General features: G+C 42.6%; 1 protein-coding gene across 2 annotated transcripts in view; it reads left to right on the forward strand.

Moving 5' to 3' along the window:
- The first annotated feature begins 8178 nt into the window (after positions 1–8178).
- Positions 8179–23453, forward strand: part of LOC118366013 (fibroblast growth factor 12-like) — a 104944-nt gene continuing 89669 nt past the window's right edge. Inside the window, exons 1-2 of one of the 2 annotated variants that reach the window (XM_035748314.2) lie at positions 8179–8331; positions 8499–8653. In XM_035748314.2, the coding sequence (XP_035604207.1) occupies positions 8614–8653 (40 nt within the window). In that variant the 5' untranslated portion in view covers positions 8179–8331; positions 8499–8613. The other variant, XM_052491636.1, reaches the window with a different exon arrangement.

The raw sequence follows: 23453 nt of genomic DNA on the forward strand, positions 1-23453 counted from the left end.
CCATTGAAGGAGAGAAAGTCAGAGATAATCCAGAAACTTGGATCATATCCTCCAATTCATATAGTAAGTTTTTTTAAAATATTGTACACGTTCACAGCTAAAGCTGAATCCCATATACTGAAAAAAAGTGGGGGAAAAAAAATACAAAAGTTGATTTAGATAATGTACAATGTAGAGTGATGGCTGAAGGGTTGATTGAAGCAGTCGGGATGACTGGAGTGGAGGGAGCATTGTTGGTCTCATAGGGAAGGAAACATCACGGTAGCAGCCAGGGAATTCAGTCAGTCAGACAAGGAGAGAACCGAAGCCTCAGCATCTCGCCATCTCAGACGTCCTGCCTCTCCATATAGCCACTTGGCTTAGTAGATATATACAGTGCCTTGCGAAAGTATTCGGCCCCCTTGAACTTTGCGACCTTTTGCCACATTTCATGCTTCAAACATAAAGATATAAAACTGTATTTTTTTGTAAAGAATCAACAACAAGTGGGACACAATCATGAAGTGGAACGACATTTATTGGATATTTCAAACTTTTTTAACAAATCAAAAACTGAAAAATTGGGCGTGCAAAATTATTCAGCCCCCTTAAGTTAATACTTTGTAGCGCCACCTTTTGCTGCGATTACAGCTGTAAGTCGCTTGGGGTATGTCTCTATCAGTTTTGCACATCGCGAGACTGAAATCTTTTCCCATTCCTCCTTGCAAAACAGCTCGAGCTCAGTGAGGTTGGATGGAGACCATTTGTGAACAGCAGTTTTCAGTTCTTTCCACAGATTCTCGATTGGATTCAGGTCTGGACTTTGACTTGGCCATTCTAACACCTGGATATGTTTATTTTTGAACCATTCCATTGTAGATTTTGCTTTATGTTTTGGATCATTATCTTGTTGGAAGACAAATCTCCGTCCCAGTCTCAGGTCTTTTGCAGACTCCATCAGGTTTTCTTCCAGAATGGTCCTGTATTTGGCTCCATCCATCTTCCCATCAATTTTAACCATCTTCCCTGTCCCTGCTGAAGAAGAGCAGGCCCAAACCATGATGCTGCCACCACCATGTTTGACAGTGGGGATGGTGTGTGTTCAGGGTGATGAGCTGTGTTGCTTTTACGCCAAACATAACGTTTTGCATTGTTGCCAAAAAGTTCAATTTTGGTTTCATCTGACCAGAGCACCTTCTTCCACATGTTTGGTGTGTCTCCCAGGTGGCTTGTGGCAAAATTTAAACTACACTTCTTATGGATATCTTTAAGAAATGGCTTTCTTCTTGCCACTCTTCCATAAAGGCCAGATTTGTGCAATATACGACTGATTGTTGTCCTATGGACAGAGTCTCCCACCTCAGCTGTAGATCTCTGCAGTTCATCCAGAGTGATCATGGGCCTCTTGGCTGCATCTCTGATCAGTCTTCTCCTTGTATGAGCTGAAAGTTTAGAGGGACGGCCAGGTCTTGGTAGATTTGCAGTGGTCTGATACTCCTTCCATTTCAATAGTATTGCTTGCACAGTGCTCCTTGGGATGTTTAAAGCTTAGGAAATCTTTTTGTATCCAAATCCGGCTTTAAACTTCTTCACAACAGTATCTTGGACCTGCCTGGTGTGTTCCTTGTTCTTCATGATGCTCTCTGCGCTTTTAACGGACCTCTGAGACTATCACAGTGCAGGTTCATTTATACGGAGACTTGATTACACACAGGTGGATTGTATTTATCATCATTAGTCATTTAGGTCAACATTGGATCATTCAGAGATCCTCACTGAACTTCTGGAGAGAGTTTGCTGCACTGAAAGTAAAGGGGCTGAATAATTTTGCACGCCCAATTTTTCAGTTTTTGATTTGTTAAAAAAGTTTGAAATATCCAATAAATGTCATTCCACTTCATGATTGTGTCCCACTTGTTGTTGATTCTTCACAAAAAAATACAGTTTTATATCTTTATGTTTGAAGCCTGAAATGTGGCAAAAGGTCGCAAAGTTCAAGGGGGCCGAATACTTTCGCAAGGCACTGTAACTATTCCTCCAATACATTTTACAGCACACACTTGGAGGCAAGGAGAGAAAGAGGCAAGGAGTGAGTACACAGGGAAATACTTGAGATTCAGCCTGTCACAGTGTCTTGGCCAAAGGACGAAATAGAGGTCCCTTGCCTGGGATACTTCCTCTTGAGGAGAGGAGATACGATGACTAATATTGACAACCTTCTGCTCCCAGACTGCTCTTACGGCTAATGTGGGTAGGTAAGGTAGAGACAGACAACAGCACTGTTCGCACAGACTTATACATGCGTCCTACCTCCCTTTTGGTAGGTAATCCCTGGAAAAGTGAAAGCCAGTTTTACCACCCTGTTGCTTTCACCAACCCAACCTTGTCAGATCACTCAAGGAAGGTGGAAAGGAGGTGTTCCAACAGGCCCCAGATGTGATGTAACAACAGGGAGGGCATGGCATGGTGAATATGGTTGGATGAGTCAGGTCGCAGGGACTGATATGATTTGGTGAGGTGCAACAATTAATTGTCCTGAGAGACTGACATGTAGGAATGGGGTGTATTCAGTGAGGTGAAACATTGCAGATAGAAATGGAATTAATATAATACATGATGCTCAATTATGCATGCCAAAAAATCTGATCTGTTCTACAAAAAGCATTTCTATCTGAACGTTTGGTAACGTTGCACCCTTCTGAAGAGACTTTGGAAATAAATTTAGACTCCACCTTCATACTGACTAAGGGCTTCATGTATTGCTTACTGTGACTGAAAATGAGTCTGTTATTTGTATTGTATAGGTCCTCAATTTCTCTTGTAGATTAATAAAAAGCACTTATGAAAGGTAGGGGTTGATGAAATTGACAGTTCTTTAGGGGCACATACGATATATAATCTGAATTTATACTGAGTATATATATCTGTGTTCTCGGAATTTGTCCTCACAGTCTGGCCTAAAACATTCAAATGTGTTGGGATAATCTATTTCTATTTTGTGTACACCCCCACCAGCCTCCTCTCCTCCCTACCTCTCTACTTCTCTACCTCTGCCAGGTTATTTTTGCTTCCTGTTGTCACAGCACCTGCCAGGACACCTGCGGCTTAGACTTCAACCGTGCGGCCGCACCCCTTTTTTTCCAGCCCCAACCTCTGCAATCACATGCTCAAGGGGGAAGTTTCTCCTTGGTACAGATCTAGGATGAGCTCCCCCCCTCCCAATCCTAACCTTAGAAAGTAGCCTTGTAGACATTGACAGACATGAATACATAGTGATGTACAGCCCACAGCAAAGTGGAAAAACCATAAAAGATACAGTTTTGTATATATCACTATACTAATTTCTCTCCATTAGTGGTTTTAGTGTGCGTCCCAAATAGCCCCTTATTCCCTACACTCTAGAAGTAAAGGAGCCTGGAATAACATTTTGGGGTTCTAAAAATTGCCACACAGTGAACCGTTCCAGGTCACAAAGGTTCATCGAGGAACCCCTCTGAAAAAGTTATTTGAGGATCCCCTGTCACATGATGCTAGATTTGTGAAAAATGGTCACAGATTGACGTTTATATGCTGTACTGGTCTGCCTGTGTAAAAGTTCAAACAGGAACCTGTTTGTAATGGGAGGGGTTAATTGTTAAACCTTTTTAATAATATATTGTAGCAACATTGTAATATAATATTAACATTGCTGACTACATATAGAACCATGACAGTCATCCAAATGCAATGATAGTAATATAGTAATAAAGTGGTAACTATTCCAACATTGGGATTTGTGTAGGCACTTGAGCAACTCATACACATCTGTAAGCCTATTAAAGCTACAAAACTGTCACTGTTTAACCTTAACATGGGATGACAATACAACAGAACCGAAAAACAGGAATTATGTTCACTCTCACGGGTGGCCAAGAATAACTATCTGAAAGCGACGCCTTTACTAAGCCACGCCCCGAGTCTTCTCATCTGACCCGCTGGGTTATATTTTAATTAACCAGCATCAATAACCCAGCATCAACAACCCAACCTGGCCCTTTTTAAAGAAAACATTCCAACTAAGTGGCCCAATGCCTGCAACTCAGCAGTTAGATCATCCAAACAACCAAGCATTTTTAAGAGTTTATTTGTATTTATTATGGGATCCCCTAAAATACTCTTCCGGTGGTCCAACAAAATTAAGGCAGTTATACAATTTTTTAAAAAACGTTACAATACATTCACAATAGATTTCACAACACATTAAGTGTGTGCCCTCAGGCCCCTACTCGGCTACTACATATCTACAACACAAAATCCATGTGTACGTGTGTGTATAGTGCGAATGTTATCGTGTGTTTGTATGCATGTGTCTGTGCCTATGTTTGTATTGCTTCACAGTCCCGCTGTTCCATATGGTGTATTTTTATCAGTTTTTTACATCTAATTTTACTGCTTGCATGAGTTACTTGATGTACATAGCTCTATGTAGTACTGTGCGTCTCCCATAGTCTGTTCTGGACTTGGGGACAGTGAAGAGACCTCTGGTGGCATGTCTAGTGGGGTATGCATGGGTGTCTGAGCTGTGTGCCAGTAGTTCAAACAGACAGCTCGGTATATTCCAACATGTCAATGACCTCTCACAAGTAGTGATGAAGTCAATCTCTCCTCCACTTTGAACCAGGAGAGATTGACATTCATATTATTAATGTTCGCCCTATGTGTACTACATCTAAGGGCCAGCTGTGCTGCTCTGTTCTGAGCCAACTGAAATTTTCCTAAATCCCTCTTTGTGGCACCAGACCACACAACTGAAAAGTAGTCCAGGTGCGACAAAACTAGGGTCTTTGGGACCTGCCTTGTTGATAGTGCTGTTAAGGCAGAGCAGCGCTTTATTATGGACAAAGTTCTCCCCATCTCAGCTACTGTTGTATCAACATGTTTTCACCATGACAGTTTTCACCATGACCTCACCTTGCTCAATTTCCACATTATACATTACAAGATTTAGCTGAGGTGTAGGGTTTAGTGAATGATTTGTTCCAAATACAATGCTTTTAGTTTTTCTAAACTATTTATGACTAAATTATTCCTTGCCACCCATTTTGAAACTAACTGCAGCTCTTTGTTAAGTGTTGCAGTCATTTCAGTCACTGTAGTAGCTGACGTGTATAGTGTTGAGTCATCCGCATACATAGACACCTTACTCAAAGCCAGTGGCATGTCGTTAATCAAGATTGAAAAATGTAAGGGGCCTAGACAGCTGCCCTGGGGAATTCATGATTCTACGTCGATTATGTTGGATAGGCTTCCATTAATGAACACCCTCTGTGTTATGTTAGACTGGCAACTCTTTATCCACAATATAGCAGGGGGTCTAAAGCCATAACACATACGTTTTTCCAGCAGCAGACTTTGATTGATTATGTCAAAAGCCTCACTGAAGTCTAACAAAACATGCCCCCACAATCATTTTATTATAAATTTCTCTCAGCCAATCATCAGTCATTTGTACAAGTGCTGTGCTTGTTGAATGTCCTTCGCTATAAGTGTGCTGAAAGTCTATCAATTTGTTTTCTGTTAAATAGCATTTTATCTGGTCAAACACCATTTTTCCCAAAAGTTTATTAAGGGTTGATTGGCTGATTGGTCAGCTATTTGAGCCAATAAAGGGTGCTTTACTATTCTTAGGTAGGGGGAATTAGTTTTAATTCCCTCCAGGCCTGAGGGCACAAACTTTCTAGTAGGCTTAGATCGAAGATTTGGCAATAACGTCTGCTATTATCCTCAATAATTTTCAATCCAAGTTGTCAGACCCCGGTGGCTTGTCATTGTTGATAGATAACAATACTTTTTTCATCTCTTCCACACTCACTTTACCGACTTCAAAAGTACAATGCTTGTCTTTCATATCTTTGTCAGATATACTTGGATGTGTAGTGTCAGCGTTTGTTACTGGCATGTCCTGCCTAAGTTCGCTAATCTTGGCAATTAAAAAAACAATTAAAGTAGTTGGCAATATCAGTGAGCTTTGTGATGAACGAGCCATCTGATTCAATGCATGATGGAGCGGAGTTTGCCTTTTTGCCCAAAATTTCATTTACGGTGCTCCAAACCTTTTTACAACCATTGTTAGGTCGTTTATCTTTGTTGCATAGAGTAGTTTCTTCTTCTTTTTATTCAGTTTAGTCACATGATTTATCAAAGTGTAGGCAAGGTTATCATCATAAACAAGTGTCATTATCATCACAAGAAACCTTTTGGAATTAAAACAGGGAGGCTACAGTTATAATATAATTGTCTTGACATCCAATGTTGTATTATTCAACATTGCTATTTAAATAGTACTTGTATAGGGATGGATAATTGTTTAGAAGTCGCTAGATATCCCATAAAGCTATCGCCAAAAACATCATGTTTTAATCTTCTTCTGAGCGGGGCCGGCGCCAGAACGAATCAGTTGGACGGGCATTTGATTTACGAGACCTCGCATGTATGTGTGAATTAATTTATTTTGGTTTTATAGTAAAGACATGTCATTTAACTGTAAAAATGTATCACCTTTTAATATGGCAAGAACACAACCAGTCGTGATTTTTTCATCTGATTGTCAAACAAATCATTTCAAAAAGTAGGTTAATTAACTTTGCACATTCGTCCAAAATAATTCCAGCAATCGAACAGTTCACTGTGCACCCACCAACTTTCCTTCAAATTCGCAAGTGGCTGAAACTATCTCACTGGAGAAAGCATCCGAGCAAGCAAAACAGCATCCCTCTGTCTTATGCTCTTCTTGGCCAGACAGCATCACACAATTGGCTACACATATTGAGACAGAGGGACTCTGTTTTGCTCGTTCAGATGCTTTAGCTGAGATTGATGCGTCTTTCTGTCGGCACACGTCTCGGTCAAATAAATTATCAATAATTGTTATTTTTATTTGGACAGGCAAGGAAGTACGGCGGGCCAGGCCCCCTAAGGCCTGCCCATAATGCCAGCTTTGCTTTCGAGTCCGGCAGCGCAACAAATCCAACTGCAAAATAAATTCAATGTGCTCTGCAAGCCCCAGCAAAAAGGTTCCTCCAGAAGCCTTTGCAACATTGAAACATTGAAAGTTCCTCCAAGAACCCCACAACTAACCAATTGTGCAAATATGAACCCACTGACTGCAACAGTTCCTTGAGGAACTCAAGGGTTTCTTTAGAATCTCCAGGGTTCCTTGAGTCACACCTAATTCTAAGACTGTATAGTGCAATACTTTTGTATAGGGCCATATGGGTCTTGGTAAAAAGTACTGCACTGCAATATAGTGATATTTAGGACACACCCTTAGAAATATTGAGAACCATAAACCAGTACCATATAGGCTTATATTATCTGCAATACATTACATCTAGTCCTATTAGGCCCATAACATTTTCAATTTCAATCTTTTTTGGAGCCACTAAAATGTAATATGTTATCACTTATAGTCTCCATCGCAACTTACAGCCAGGCAGCCCTTCAGCCCCTACTGCCTACAGGTCACACAAAAGTAACATCACTGTACTTGGGTACCAACCTGTGCTACCATGGAAACTCACACACTAAACCCATTTGCTAAAAATCCTGCAAAAAATTAAATTCCTCCAGCCTACACCTGCACCCATTTGAGTCATCACTTGAGACTATATCTGGAAAAGAACAGGACTTGTAGTTTAGTGTGTATCTTCAGCCTCGACAGCAGAAATCTTAGGCCTATATAAATGGGATCAAATGGACTTCTGAACTCAGCTAAATTATGTGAGAACCAAACGTCTGAGTGTTTTGAACACAACTGAGTCAATGTAAAAATCGCAAAAGAGTAGGCTATGACAAGGAAAATGTTATTCGGGGGAATCTGATAGCACCCTATCTTGTGATAGTCAACGCTGCCAAGAGTGTGCAAAGATGTCATCATGGCAAAGGGTGTCAATTTGAAGAATCTCAAATATAAAATATATTTTGATTTGTTTAACACTTTTTTTGGTTACTACATGATTCCATGTGTGTTATTTTAAAGTTTTGGTCTTCACTATTATTCACTATTATTCTACAAAAAAATACATAAAACCCTTGAATGAGTAGGTGTTCTAAAACTTTTGTAAAAGAGCAAAAAGCTTTATTTGATGACTATAAAAAATATATATCAGGTAGTGCACAATAACAGGTGTTTGTTGTCAGATGCACAAATTCGATAGTGGAAGTGACTCTCCACTGGCTAACATGTCACCTTAAAACTCCAGCAGGGGAGTCTGTCGTGACGTCACTTCTGTATTTCATAGGAGCCCGAGCTGCAGCATAGACTTCACCACCAAGGCGAGAGGACAGCTCCCGATAAACAGCGCGCGGACACTGGTAGGCTTAAATGCACACGCGTGGACAGACACAGCGTTCAATTGACTTGGTCGGAAATCACCCCAAAATATCCGAGTTAGCCATTTTGCCCTACACAATATCGACTCACGTACAGTCCGGCCATTGATAAACCAGCTGTTCTCACTGGTCACGCTTGTTGATTACAGAGGCAGACAAACCAGGGGGGAAGAAGAACCACATCCCGACCAGAACAGCTCTGACATCTCCCAGAAACGAAGCGTCTCTAACTTCCCTCCCTGATCAACCTAATCACAACGGGAGATGGAGATCATTAAAGTAGATAAAGCAGACAAAGCACCCGGTAAGCAACTTTTTTACTTATTTAATAACAGACTGTGTGTGTGCTGTGTGTTCTGTATATTGAATCAGTGGGTCTGGTAGCGTGTCGGCGGGGGTGCGTGGCCCACGCCTCTGTATAAGTAGACTGCGGTACTTGGTGCTCGTCTACACTTGACAGGCGCCTTGCCGCTTAGCCTACATGAAAATGGCAGTGGTGGATTTATAAGGTGTGGTTTATTTGGCTACGAACATCTGTGTCTGTCTCCTGCTGCCTCGGGCGTAGAGTATCCGTAGCCTACTACGACTTGCCCTTGTAGGCTACGTCGTTGCTTTTGTTTTCAGTGAATGGCTGACAGAACCCTGATGCAGCAAATTTACGCAGGTTAGCGTTTTTTTGTAATGAATCTTGTTCTGGAGGCAGCTCGACGGAGCTGGCACAGACACAAAGCCATAACATCGGATTTGAAACCTAACGCTAACCTTAACCACAATGCTAACTTTAATGCCTAACCCTAGTATTAAATTAAGACCAAAGCTATTTTTATTTTTGAGTATTTAATAAAGCCAATTTTGATTTTCCAATCTAGCAGAAATCACTTAGTTCTGCCTGCAGGGCAAGATTCTTGACAATAAACGTCAACCTGCCAAATGTACAGCTGCGTAGGGTTTCTGGAGGAGGGGAAGGGTGGGTTCTCTCAATTCTCTGGCTATGGGCAAGGCTGAAGGCCCACACGCATTATCTTTACACATGTAGCAGCCTGTGTTCTAGCCTACTTTGACATATTTATTTATTTGTTTGTGTGTGTCCGATGCCCCATACACATAGAAGGAAGGTTACCTGAAAATTCTAATGGGACACCTATAGATGTTATATATATGTTGATACTTATATATATATACGGACACACACACAATTAGACAACATCATGAATTGGCTATTGACAGATAACATGTGCCATGGCCCGTGAAGCACATGTATTTACATTACATTACATTTAAGTCATTTAGCAGACGCTCTTATCCAGAGCGACTTACAAATTGGTGCATTCACCTTATGACATCCAGTGGAACAGCCACTTTACAATAGTGCATCTAAATCTTTTAAGGGGGGTTAGAAGGATTACTTTATCCTATCCTAGGTATTCCTTAAAGAGGTGGGGTTTCAGGTGTCTCCGGAAGGTGGTAGGATAAAGTAATCCTTCTCACCCCCCCTTAAAATATTTAGATGCACTATTGTAAAGTGGCTGTTCCACAGGATGTCATAAGGTGAATGCACCAATTTGTAAGTCGCTCTGGATAAGAGCGTCTGCTACATGACTTAAATGTAAATGTAATGTAAATGTGGTGATTGACTCCGCTGTCCTGGCGTCGTGGGGGAGTTTGTTCCACCATTGGGGGGCCAGAGCAGCGAACAGTTTTGACTGGGCTGAGCGGGAACTGTACTTCCTCAGTGGTAGGGAGGCAAGCAGGCCAGAGGTTGAACGCAGTGCCCTTGTTTGGGTGTAGGGCCTGATCAGAGCCTGGAGGTACTGAGGTGCCGTTCCCTCACAGCTCCGTAGGCAAGCACCATGGTCTTGTAGCGGATGCGATCAACTGGAAGCCAGTGGTGAGAGCGGAGGAGCGGGGTGACGTGAGAGAACTTGGGAAGGTTGAACACCAGACGGGCTGCGTTCTGATGAGTTGTAGGGTTTAATGGCACAGGCAGGGAGCCCAGCCAACAGCGAGTTGCAGTAGTCCAGACGGGAGATGACAAGTGCCTGGATTAGGACCTTCCTGTGTGAGGCAGGGTCGTACTCTGCGGATGTTGTAGAGCATGAACCTACAGGAACGGGCCACCGCCTTGATGTTAGTTGAGAACGACAGGGTGTTGTCCAGGATCACGCCAAGGTTCTTAGCGCTCTGGGAGGAGGACACAATGGAGTTGTCAACCGTGATGGCGAGATCATGGAACGGGCAGTCCTTCCCCGGGAGGAAGAGCAGCTCCGTCTTGCCGAGGTTCAGCTTGAGGTGGTGATCCGTCATCCACACTGATATGTCTGCCAGACATGCAGAGATGCGATTCGCCACCTGGTCATCAGAAGGGGGAAAGGAGAAGATTAATTGTGTGTCGTCTGCATAGCAATGATAGGAGAGACCATGTGAGGTTGACTATCACAAGGTTATTTAATAGGTAGATGAAAATCAGGCTGGTTTCTGCATTCTTTGACTGAACCAAATTTAAACTGAATATAAAAGACAGGCCAACTGTAATGGCTTGCAAACCATTACAGACTACAAATGGAAGCACAGCCGAGAGATGCCCATTGACATGAGCCACACAGATGAGCTAATTAACTTCTATGCTTGCTTCGAGGCAAGTAACAGTGAAACATTAATGAGAGCATCAGCTGTTCCGAACGACTGTGTGATCACGCTCTCCGCAGCCAATGTGAGTAAGACCTTTAAACAGGTCAACATTCACAAGGCCGCTGGGGCAGACGGATTACCAGAACGTGTACTCCGAGTGTAACCCTCTCACCAGGCTCGAATTTGACTCTCACGATATTACCTTACGCAGAATATCTCAGGGATATTAGGTGAGAAGGACATCTCCAATAAGAATCCCTATTGTAAACTATCTAGGATGATGACAACTAGGGGGTTAACTTCAGATAGAATGATTATAGATTTTTGTTATTGTATAAGGATATTTTTTCCCATGCATTAAATGAAATTGAAACAGTAAATGACTCCACCAAGTCGACAAACATAAGGTTCAAGATTTGTTTTATATTACATTTTCAATGCACCACATCAAAATAAATACAAATAATAAACCCCAATGAGTCATGCACAACCCATGTCCAAATTAGTTAAATCTAGCTTAATCCGTTGGTTGGCGTTTGGGGAGAAAATAAAATGACGACACACAAAGTCCAGAAGTACCCCACCGTTGTGGTTACTCACTACTCGTAGATATTTCCTCAGTGAAGTAGAGCTGTTCCGTGCAGGTTTCCTCAAGATCCACAGCAAGCACAGCTATCAATGCAGACAGTACTCCTTAACAGTAACCAATATCTCATGGAAACATGAACTCGTTTATCTTCCCCAAGCAATTCTCTCTTGGTGTCACACGACGCTAGGCTAAACTCGAGGCTGTCAAATACCTCCTCTATGAGACTGTAGCTTCAGTCTTTAACAAAAATGATAATAACTCATAAAATAAAATCGGTATTTCCCTTCAAAACTCGGTATGTATGGGTTTTGTTCTATTTTTGTCTTCTTTTTACGTGGAGCAGCACAGGGAACAGAGATGAATGAACCAAGGTATTTATTGTAACACAGGGAGATATGGAGTGCAGATCCGGTGAAGCTTGGATGAGTTGTAGGAAACCAGATATGGAGGCTGAAGTTGGAGTGTGCAGGGTTGGGACAGGGTAAACAGGTCTGGAGGGGAATCCAAGAGAATGGTGGTGTGGTGAGTTCAGAACAGGGTAGCAGGGTGGTAAGATGTGGACCAGGAGACAGGACCCGAGTCAGGGCAGCAAACTGAGTGGAGACTACATTCTGTGGAAGTGGCAGAACTGAGTATTTGTAGAGGTCTTGATAATGGAATGAATTGCAGCTGGTAGGGCCAGACTCCAGTACACCTGTCTCCAACCACACAGAAACAGAAAGCAAAGGGAAGGGAAGGGGAGCGAGAGAGAGAGATAGTGTACTGTGGGAATGGCTGCAGGTCAAGCAGGCACCAGATGACCACCAGTCAGGAGCAGATGTGACACTTTTATAATTTTTCTTCACCAACAATCATAATGTAATGGCCATCCTTTTCTCAATGTCTCTCTCCCTCTTTTTTTCCCAGGCCTTCCGTTAACCAGGTCAACTCCCATTGGCCACAGCTTAACTAGCAACCTTATTGGTCAAAACTTAAACTTTAAAAGTAAACCAACCTATTCACTTAAATATTCCGAATTAATTATAACAAATAAACTCAATACTTGGTTCTACCAAGGGTATTACACAAGCATCCGCTGACCAACTGGCAAGCGTCTTCACTGACATTTTCAAACTCTCCCTGTTTGAGTCTGTAATACCAACATGTTTCAAGCAGACCACCATAGTCCCTGTGCCCAAGAACACTAAGGTAACCTGCCTAAATGACTACCGACCTATAGCACTCACGTCTGTAGTCATGAAATGCTTTGAAAGGCTGCTCATGGCTCACATCAACATCATTATCTCAGAAACCCTAGACCCACTCCATTTTGCATACTGCATGATCAGATCCACAGATGATGCAATCTCTATTGCACTCCACACTGCCCTTTCCCACCTGGACAAAAGGAACATCTATTTGAGAATGGGTTGCATCACTGCCTGGATGGCAACTACTCGGCCTCCGACCGCAAGGCACTACAGAGGGTGCTGCGTACAGCCCAGTACATAACCAGGGACAATCGTCCTGCCATCCAGGACCTCTATACCAACCGGTGTCAGAGGAAGGCCCTAAAATTGTCAAAGACTCCAGCCACCCTAGTCATAGACTGTTCTCTCTGCTACTGCATGGCAACTGGTACCAGCGTACCAGGTCTAGGTCCAATAGGCTTCTAAACAGCTTTTACCCCCACGCCATAAGACTCCTGAACAGCTAATCACATGGCTACCCAGACTATTTGCATTGCCCCCCTCCCTTCTACGCTGCTGCTGCTCTCTGTTATTATCTATACATAGTCTCTTTAATAACTACCTACATACCTACATGTACATTTTACCTCGACACCGGTGCCCCCGCACATTGACTTTGTACCGGTACCCCCTGTATATATAGCCCAGCTATTGTTATTTACTGCTGCTCTTTAATTATTTGTTATTCTTGACTCTTATTTTTTTTGTTGGTATTTTCTTAAAACTGCATTGTTGGTTAAGGGCTTGTAAAATTAAGCATTTCACACGTTCTATTCGGTGCATGTGACAAATAAAATGTGATTTGTAATGGCACCATATTCCCTATGGAACTAGCACACTACATTTGACAAGGCCCATTGGTCGTGCAGTATATAACTAATGGAGTGCTATCTTGGAAGCATACATGGACACGTGGTGAATTAAACCCTTTCTAACATGCTGTTTCATTTTAGAAATGTTTTAATAATTGAGCAGATGCTCTTATCCAGAGTAACTTACAGGAGCAATGGAAAATCTTGGCTATGACTTTGTCAGTACTTGATTGCATTATAAGATGTGCTAAATGCTAAATGCTTCTGTACACAGCTTTGCAAAAATAACTTGAATATAGACGAGGCATGGGCAATTTCAGGTGTTTGTGTGTAAGAATTTTAAACAGACAGCTCTGTACATTCAGCTTGTCAACAACACCTCTTACAAAAACAAGTAGGGAGGAAGTCAATCTCTCTTCAACTTTGAGCCATGAGAGATTGACATGCATGTCATTAAGGTTAGCTCTCTGTGTACTTTTAAGGGCCAGCAGTGCTGAATTTCCACATTATTCATTACAATATTTAGTCGAGGTTTAGGGTTTAGTGAATGATTTGTCCCAAATATAATGCTATTCGTTTTGGATTAACTTATTCCTTACCACCCATTCTGAAACTAACTGCAGCTCTTTAAGTGTTGCAGTCATTTCAGTTGCTGTACTAGCTGACGTGTATAGTGTTTGTCATCTGCATAGATAGACACACTGGCTTTACTCAAGGCTAGTGGCATGTCGTTAGTAAAGATTGAAACCTGGCCGTTTGGTGCCAGAATAACAACCTTTCCTGTAATCAAGACAAAGGAGATGATTGTGGACTACAGGAAAAGGAGGACCGAGCACGCCCCCATTCTCACCGACGGGGCTGTAGTGGAGCAGGTTGAGAGCTTCAATTTCCTTGGTGTCCACATCACCAACAAACTAGAATGGTCCAACACACCAAGACAGTCGTGAAGAGGGCACATCAAAACCTATTCCCCCTCAGGAGACTGAAAAGATTTGGCATGGGTCCTGAGATCCTCAAAAGGTTCTACAGCTGCAACATCAAGAACATCCTGACTGGTTGCATCACCGCCTGGTACGCCAATTGCTCAGCCTCCGACCGCAAGGCACTACAGAGGGTAGTGCGTACGGCCCAGTACATCACTGGGGCTAAGCTGCCTGCCATCCAGGACCTCTATGCCAGGTGGTGTCAGAGGAAGGCCATAAAAATGGTCAAAGACCCCAGCCACCCCAGTCATAGACTGTTATTGTTATCTCTGCTACCGCATGGAAAGCGGTACCAGAGAGCCAAGTCTAGGACCAAAAGGCTTCTCAACAGCTTTACCCCTCTGTTTATCATCTGTGCATAGTCACTTTAACTATACATTCATGTACATATTACCTCACTTAACCCGGTGCCCCCGCACATTGGCTCCCTGGACTATTTGCTTAACCCTTCCCCTAACCCAAACCGTAACCCTTTAACCTAACTCCTAAACGTTACCCTAACCCCTAGCCTAGATAACGTTAGACAGTTAGTTAACTGTTAGCCACCTAGCTAGAATTTGTAACATATCATACGTTTTGTAAATTCGTAACATAATGTATGTTTTGCAATTTTGAAACATGTTATGCATATTGTAATTCATAACATATCATACGAAATGGGTGATCGACATTCACAAATTAATAGATACCGTATGAAACACAACATATCATACTAAATGGAGCCTCTTGGGTACGTACAGATTAATACGAAATGCTCTGAGACTAGGTTGGTATGTCAAGTCAGTCAGTTCCTAGGTGTGTTATGAAACTAAGCCAAAGCTCAATGGAGAATCTATTGAAAGTGCTTCTTGGTCCAGGATTATGCTTAATATGCGTCCGGGAAAACGACCTATAAAGTCCACTCACTCAATTAATTTGTTTCAGGTCAGCATCACAAACATAACAAAAGAAATCAGAATTCAGAACTTCCAGACACACACATCATTTTCTTTGAGGCTGTGTCAATACAATTCCATACAAAAATAAAATCGATATTGATCCATTACACAGAGACAACAGAAATGGTTAGTTTTGTTGTCACAGTACCTAGACCCACCACACAACAGTACCTCTCCCTCCCTCACCTACTGTTTTACATAGGGGCAAGCCCTGTCTGTGAGAGGGTGTTTACATTTACATTACATTTAAGTCATTTAGCAGACGCTCTTATCCAGAGCGACTTACAAATTGGTGCATTCACCTTATGACATCCAGTGGAACAGTCACTTTACAATAGTGCATCTAAATCTTAAAAGGGGGGTGAGAAGGATTACTTATCCTATCCTAGGTATTCCTTAAAGAGGTGGGGTTTCAGGTGTCTCCGGAAGGTGGTGATTGACTCCGCTGTCCTGGCGCCGTGAGGGAGTTTGTTCCACCATTGGGGGGCCAGAGCAGTGAACAGTTTTGACTGGGCTGAGCGGGAGCTGTACTTCCTCAGTGGTAGGGAGGCGAGCAGGCCAGAGGTGGATGAACGCAGTGCCCTTGTTTGGGTGTAGGGCCTGATCAGGGCCTGGAGGTACTGAGGTGCCGTTCCTCTCACAGCTCCGTAGGCAAGCACCATGGTCTTGTTTAGGTTCTCCTCTGCTGCTGAGAGTGTAACTTGAGGCCCTGATGATGGGCCAAAAGGGTTTCCCTCTCGCCCTCTCTCTCTCTCTCTCCACCAGCTGGCCGGCTAGCTAAGAGGCCAGGAAAAGCCAGACACACACAGTCAAACAAGGTGCTGGGTTACACAATCAATGTCTGTCTGTTACATTGCCCAGATGTAGTGGAGAAAAAAAATCCAAACAAACTTGGTTGCCAAAGGTGGGAAGTCCCCAGGCCCCCAAAGCAGAGTAGTGTTGTGGCTGCATTGTCAAAGATTTTCAGCTGAATATTAGACCGACGTTATGTTTTTTTCCCCTTTCCCTCAACTCCTCTACCACCCTGTCTTGGGAGGGACACTTTATTATTCATCAGGCCTGGGTTTACATAGTATGAGTAAAAGCTCAATCATGCAAAGCTTAAGTATTTTAACGATACTGTTGGAGACCAGGGGCTCTATTTTTGGTTGGCGTTAGAGACGCTAGTGTCAAACACACGTTAGTTTGCAATTTCGTATTGTAAAAACTGGCGCAATGGCGTTTTCCAGCCCTAACGCCATGTTCTGCAATTTACCTGTCTTATATCAGCTCACTTGTGCACAGATGGGCCGGGTGGAAATATTTGAGGTGTGTCCTTAACATGATCCAGAGTGCTAATTTCAGGCAGCACCCAAAGGGATATTTAAGACCAACCAGAAGCTGTTTTTTAGAGGTAACGCAGTTGGTTGTGGTGATCATTTTGTCAACCTTGATTGTCAAGCAAATAACTGCTGGTCTCACGGTAATTGACCGTTAATTAACATAAACACATTTAGTATCTCCTGGTTTCCACGCATAACCTACAAGCCACTGATGCAGACCTTTGGAACATCTACATTTTAAAAAGTCAAATAAATCCATTATTTATTTTATACACGTCTAAAGAAAATGTAGTCTGTTTCAGAAGAACAGAATAGCATACTCTGAGTTTGGCCAATGCCGTATGGCTGTGTTCAAATAGTTCAATTAGCAGACAAAATTTGCTTATTCCGTGGCATTATTTAATATTATTTTATAGTATGAAGAATACAATTGAACATGTCTGAATAAAATAGAAAATATCCTTTCTCCAAATGATTTGAGTGAGTGTGCACATTAAGCTTTCTGTCCCGAGATGGCATAGCAGTTCAGACGTCTTTTGTCCTCGTCTTGTCGTGTCCTGTATGTATGTATGTGTGTGTGTGTGTGTGTATGTATATATATATATATATATATATATATATATATATATATATATATATACACACACAACTTTTTTTCACATACATTTTATTTTTATTTTCCATCAACTCATCTTCAAAACACTCTCCTGCAACCCGCCTCACCAATTTATATTTATAAATAAGTATTATTTACCTCAAATGTGCAATCCTCCAAGAAGCTAGCCAGAAACTCCAAGAAGCTAGCCAGAAACTCCAAGAAGCTAGCCAGAAACTCCAAGAAGCTAGCCAGAAACTCCAAGAAGCTAGCCAGAAACTCCAAGAAGCTAGCCAGAAACTAGCCAGAAGCTAGCCAGGAGCTAGCCAGAAGCTAATCAGAAGCTAGTTCAGAAGCTAGTTAGCTTCTTTACTGGCAAATCGTTAGTATTCAGCTAACCACGGTTTGTGGTCATCAGCTATCCTTTAGCTCGAAAATCTATCGGCAGTTTTGTACGGCGCGGCTCGGAACGGAACATACCGGACCAATTTTTCTCTCAATGTCCTTGGATTTCAACTGCTCTCTGGACATTCATTCCCGGATCTCACAACGAGCTAGCTGCTATCCGTGTGTCTATCTGCTCTCGCCGATTCCGGAGCAAACATCAATTACTCCGGAGCTAGCCAGCTCCGTCAATCACTCCTGGGCTTCAGTCACCTATCCGGACCCGTTTTACTGCCTACGCGGAGCCCCACCGGGCCTTCACAACTGGACTGCCGACGTTATCTACCCGAAGGAGATCCGGCTGGCTCCTCCGTCGCGACGTTACCTGAACGCCCATCTGCGGCCTGCTAACCGTTAGCTGTCTTACCGGCTGCTCTCAGAATAGACAATCGGACAATTTATTTATTTTTATTATTATTATGTTTCTTCTTGGGCCTCTAACTATATCTATTGTTTATATTTTATTTTTGTTGTTGTGTGATTTGGACTAATCCCCTCTACCACACGGAACCCCACTAATCTACTGACGGAACGCAAGAGGTGGCTAACAACAGACCTCCATCCTATGCTAGCTTGCTACCGATGTCCTGGCTAGCTGTCTAAATCGCTGTGACCCCCAAACCAACCACTCCACTCACTGGACCCTTTTGATCACTCGACTAAGGATGCCTCTCCTTAATGTCAATATGTCTTGTCCATTGCTGTTCTGGTTAGTGTTTATTGGCTTATTTCACTGTAGAGCCTCTAGTCCTGCTCACTATACCTTATCCAATTTATTAGTTCCATCACCCACACATGCAATGACATCTCCTGGTTTCAATGATGTTTCTAGAGACAATATCTCGCTCTTCATCACTCAATACCTAGGTTTACCTCCACTGTATTCACATCCTACCATACCTTTGTCTGTACATTATACCTTGATGCTATTTTATCGCCCCCAGAAACCTCCTTTTACTCTCTGTTCCAGACTTTCTAGACGACCAATTCTTATTGCTTTTAGCCGTACCCTTATTCTTCTCCTCCTATGTTCCTCTGGCGATGTAGAGGTGAATCCAGGCCCTGCAGTGCCTAGCTCCACTCCTATTCCCCAGGCGCTCTCTTTTGATGACTTCTGTAACCGTAATAGCCTTGGTTTCATGCATGTTAACATTAGAAGCCTCCTCCCTAAGTTTGTTCTATTCACTGCTTTAGCACACTCTGCCAACCCGGATGTTCTAGCTGTGTCTGAATCCTGGCTTAGGAAGACCACAAAATTCTGAAATTTTAATTCCAAATTACAACATTTTCAGACAAGATAGAACTGCCAAAGGGGGCGGTGTTGCAATCTACTGCAAAGATAGCCTGCAGAGGTCTGTACCCAAACAATTTGAACTTCTACTTTTAAAAATCCACCTCTCTAAAAACAAGTCTCTCACCGTTGCCACCTGCTATAGACCACCCTCTGCCCCCAGCTGTGCTCTAGACACCATATGTGAACTGTTTGCCCCCCATCTATCTTCAGAGCTCGTGCTGCTAGGCGACCTAAACTGGAACATGCTTAACACCCCAGCCATCCTACAATCTAAACGTGATGCCCTCAATCTCACACAAATTATCAATGAACCTACTAGGTACCTCCCCAAAGCCTTAAAGCCAAGGCTAGCTTTTTCAAGCAGAAATTTGCTTCCTGCAACACTAACTCAAAAAAGTTCTGGGACACTGTAAAGTCCATGGAGAATAAGAACACCTCCTCCCAGCTGCCCACTGCACTGAAGATAGGAAACACTGTCACCACTGATAAATCCACCATAATTGAGAATTTAAATAAGCAATTTTCTACGGCTGGCCATGCTTTCCACCTGCCTACTCCTACCCCGGTCAGCAGCACTGCACCCCCAACAGCAACTCACCCAAGCCTTCCCCATTTCTCCTTCTCCCAAATCCATTCAGCTGATGTTCTGAAAGAGCTGAAAAATCTGGACCCCTACAAATCAGCCGGGCTAGACAATCTGGACCCTTTCTTTCTAAAATTATCTGCCGAAATTGTTGCCACCCCTATTACTAGCCTGTTCAACCTCTCTTTCGTGTCGTCTGAGATTCCCAAAGATTGGAAAGCAGCTGCGGTCATCCCCCTCTTCAAAGGGGGGGGACACTCTTGACCCAAACTGCTACAGACCTATATCTATCCTACCATGCCTTTCTAAGGTCTTCGAAAGCCAAGTCAACAAACAGATTACCGACCATTTCGAATCTCACCATACCTTATCTGGTTTCAGAGCTGGTCATGGGTGCACCTCAGCCACGCTCAAGGTCCTAAACGATATCTTAACCGCCATCGATAAGAAACATTACTGTGCAGCCGTATTCATTGATCTGGCCAAGGCTTTCGACTCTGTCAACCACCACATCCTCATCGGCAGACTCGACAGCCTTGGTTTCTCAAATGATTGCCTCGCCTGGTTCACCAACTACTTCTATGATAGAGTTCAGTGTGTCAAATCGGAGGGTCTGCTGTCCGGACCTCTGGCAGTCTCTATGGGGGTGCCACAGGGTTCAATTCTTGGACCGACTCTCTTCTCTGTATACATCAATGAGGTCGCTCTTGCTGCTGGTGAGTCCCTGATCCACCTCTACGCAGACGACACCATTCTGTATACTTCCGGCCCTTCTTTGGACACTGTGTTAACAACCCTCCAGGCAAGCTTCAATGCCATACTACTCTCCTTCCGTGGCCTCCAATTGCTCTTAAATACAAGTAAAACTAAATGCATGCTCTTCAACCGATCGCTACCTGCACCTACCCGCCTGTCCAACATCACTACTCTGGACGGCTCTGACTTAGAATACGTGGACAACTACAAATACTTAGGTGTCTGGTTAGACTGTAAACTCTCCTTCCAGACCCATATCAAACATCTCCAATCCAAAGTTAAATCTAGAATTGGCTTCCTATTTCGCAACAAAGCATCCTTCACTCATGCTGCCAAACATACCCTTATAAAACTGACCATCCTCCCAATCCTCGACTTTGGCGATGTCATTTACAAAATAGCCTCCAATACCCTACTCAACAAATTGGATGCAGTCTATCACAGTGCAATCCGTTTTGTCACCAAAGCCCCATATACTACCCACCATTGCGACCTGTACGCTCTCGTTGGCTGGCCCTCGCTTCATACTCGTCGCCAAACCCACTGGCTCCATGTCATCTACAAGACCCTGCTAGGTAAAGTCCCCCCTAATCTCAGCTCGCTGGTCACCATAGCATCTCCCACCTTTAGCACACGCTCCAGCAGGTATATCTCTCTAGTCACCCCCAAAACCAATTCTTTCTTTGGCTGCCTCTCCTTCCAGTTCTCTGCTGCCAATGACTGGAACGAACTACAAAAATCTCTGAAACTGGAAACACTTATCTCCCTCACGAGATTTAAGCACCGACTGTCAGAGCAGCTCACAGATTACTGCACCTGTACATAGCCCACCTATAATTTAGCCCAAACAACTACATCTTTCCCAACTGTATTTAATTAATTAATTTATTTTGCTCCCCATTATTTTTATTTCTACTTTGCACAATCTTCCATTGCAAATCTACCATTCCAGTGTTTTACTTGCTATATTGTATTTACTTTGCCACCATGGCCTTTTTTGCCTTTACCTTCCTTCTCACCTCATATGCTCACATTGTATATAGACTTGTTTATACTGTATTATTGACTATGTTTGTTTTACAACGACACAGAGTTACACATGGAGTATCTGTCGAACTGCTTTGCTTTATCTTGGCCAGGTCGCAATTGTAAATGAGAACTTGTTCTCAACTTGCCTACCTGGTTAAATAAAGGTGAAATAAAAAATACATAAAAAAATTAACTCTTTCCTGTAGTGACTTGTCTCTTCATTTTACCAATGGAAATCTAAAAGCAGCAATCAGCATTTGAATCATTAAAAGTGTACGCCCCACCCCTGTTCGGTTAATAGTTGAGGGATAGTGCTGGAGAATTGTAACCACTCAAATTCATAGACAGAGCTATGGATGCAAGCACTGACCAGCCATCATGATATTCAAATTATAGTTTGAACCATGTTTTGAGGCCACATTTACTTTTTTAAATTTTTTTTACAAGCATTTGAGTAAACAAGTTTATATTTTGATTTCTGATTGGGTACAACAGTTGAACTAAGCTCATGAGGTATTTCTAAGTTATATTCTTCAAGAAAAAAATAGCAACTGCTGATTGCCCCTTTAAAGGACCATAGGGTGAGGCTGTTTTCTTGACAAATCTATGACACAAATCCTCTACTCCAGTTTTTCGTTTTTCATGTTTTTTTCCTCATTTTCACCTGGAAATGTTAGTAGGACTTTTGGACAATGACAAACACGCAAATAAATATTTACACTATGATTCATTGTAGGTACATTGTAGTGTATTATACAATCGACTCCTGGTGACAAATTATGATTATAGTTAGATTATTATAATGATATCTATAAAGTTTGGCGCTGCAATGGATAGCAGCTGTTTTACAGGCTCCTGACCAATGTTTATTTTTATTTTTTACAGTGACTCAACTTTTTTGTAAATAATGAATCTGCCATACTTTCCTATGACCTAAAACAGATTCTAGATATCAGAACAGCGATCACTAACCTAAATTTGGATGACCATTTTCTACTTCAACGTGTCGGCAGCTCTGGACGTTATGCTTACTCTGGACCAGACCCTAATCACCGGGACTCGAAAGAGGAAGCAGCGGCGCAAGAGGCCGATGAGATGGTATCCTGACGAGACTATGTTGGCGAGCAAATAAAATGTCTCTGCCCTCCATTCTATTGGTGAAGGTACATTCACTACGAAACAAACTGGACAAACTCCGCTTCAGTCTATCCTATCAACGGGACTTGAAGAACTGTAATATTCTATGTTTCTCGGAGACGTAACTGAACAAGTGTAACAGTATAATTTTAAACCGTCCCCTCGCCCATACCCGGGTGCGAACCAGGGACCTTCTGCACACATCAACAACAGTCAACCACGAAGCATCGTTACCTATCGCTCCACAAAAGCCGCGGCCCTTGCAGAGCAAGGGGAACTACTACTTCAAGGTCTCAGAGCAAGTGACGTAACCGATTGAAACGCTATTTAGCGCACACCGCTAACTAAGCTAAACATCCGTTACACAAGGACATTGACAATATGAATCTTGCAGATTTTTCCGTGCATCGTCTGGACCAAACGACAGCCTTAGGTATTTGTATTTATTAAGGATCCACATCAGCTCTTCCTGGGGTCCAGCAACGTTAAAGAAGTTATATACAATTAAAAATATTACATGATATTTCATAACTCTTTACCCAATACATTTAGTGTGTTCCTTCAGGCCACTACTCCACTATCACATATATTTACAATACAACAGCATGTGTACGTGTGTGTAGAGTTTTTGCTTTTTCATGTGTATGAGTGCCTGTGTGTGTGTCTCTTCACAGTCCCTGCTGTTCCATAAGGTGTATTTTTATCTGCTTTTTAAATGTGGTGATTCTTGCATCAGTTATCTGATGTAGAATAGAATGCCATGTA

The sequence above is a fragment of the Oncorhynchus keta genome, chromosome 33, assembly GCF_023373465.1.
Source record: "Oncorhynchus keta strain PuntledgeMale-10-30-2019 chromosome 33, Oket_V2, whole genome shotgun sequence".
NCBI lineage: Eukaryota > Metazoa > Chordata > Actinopteri > Salmoniformes > Salmonidae > Oncorhynchus > Oncorhynchus keta.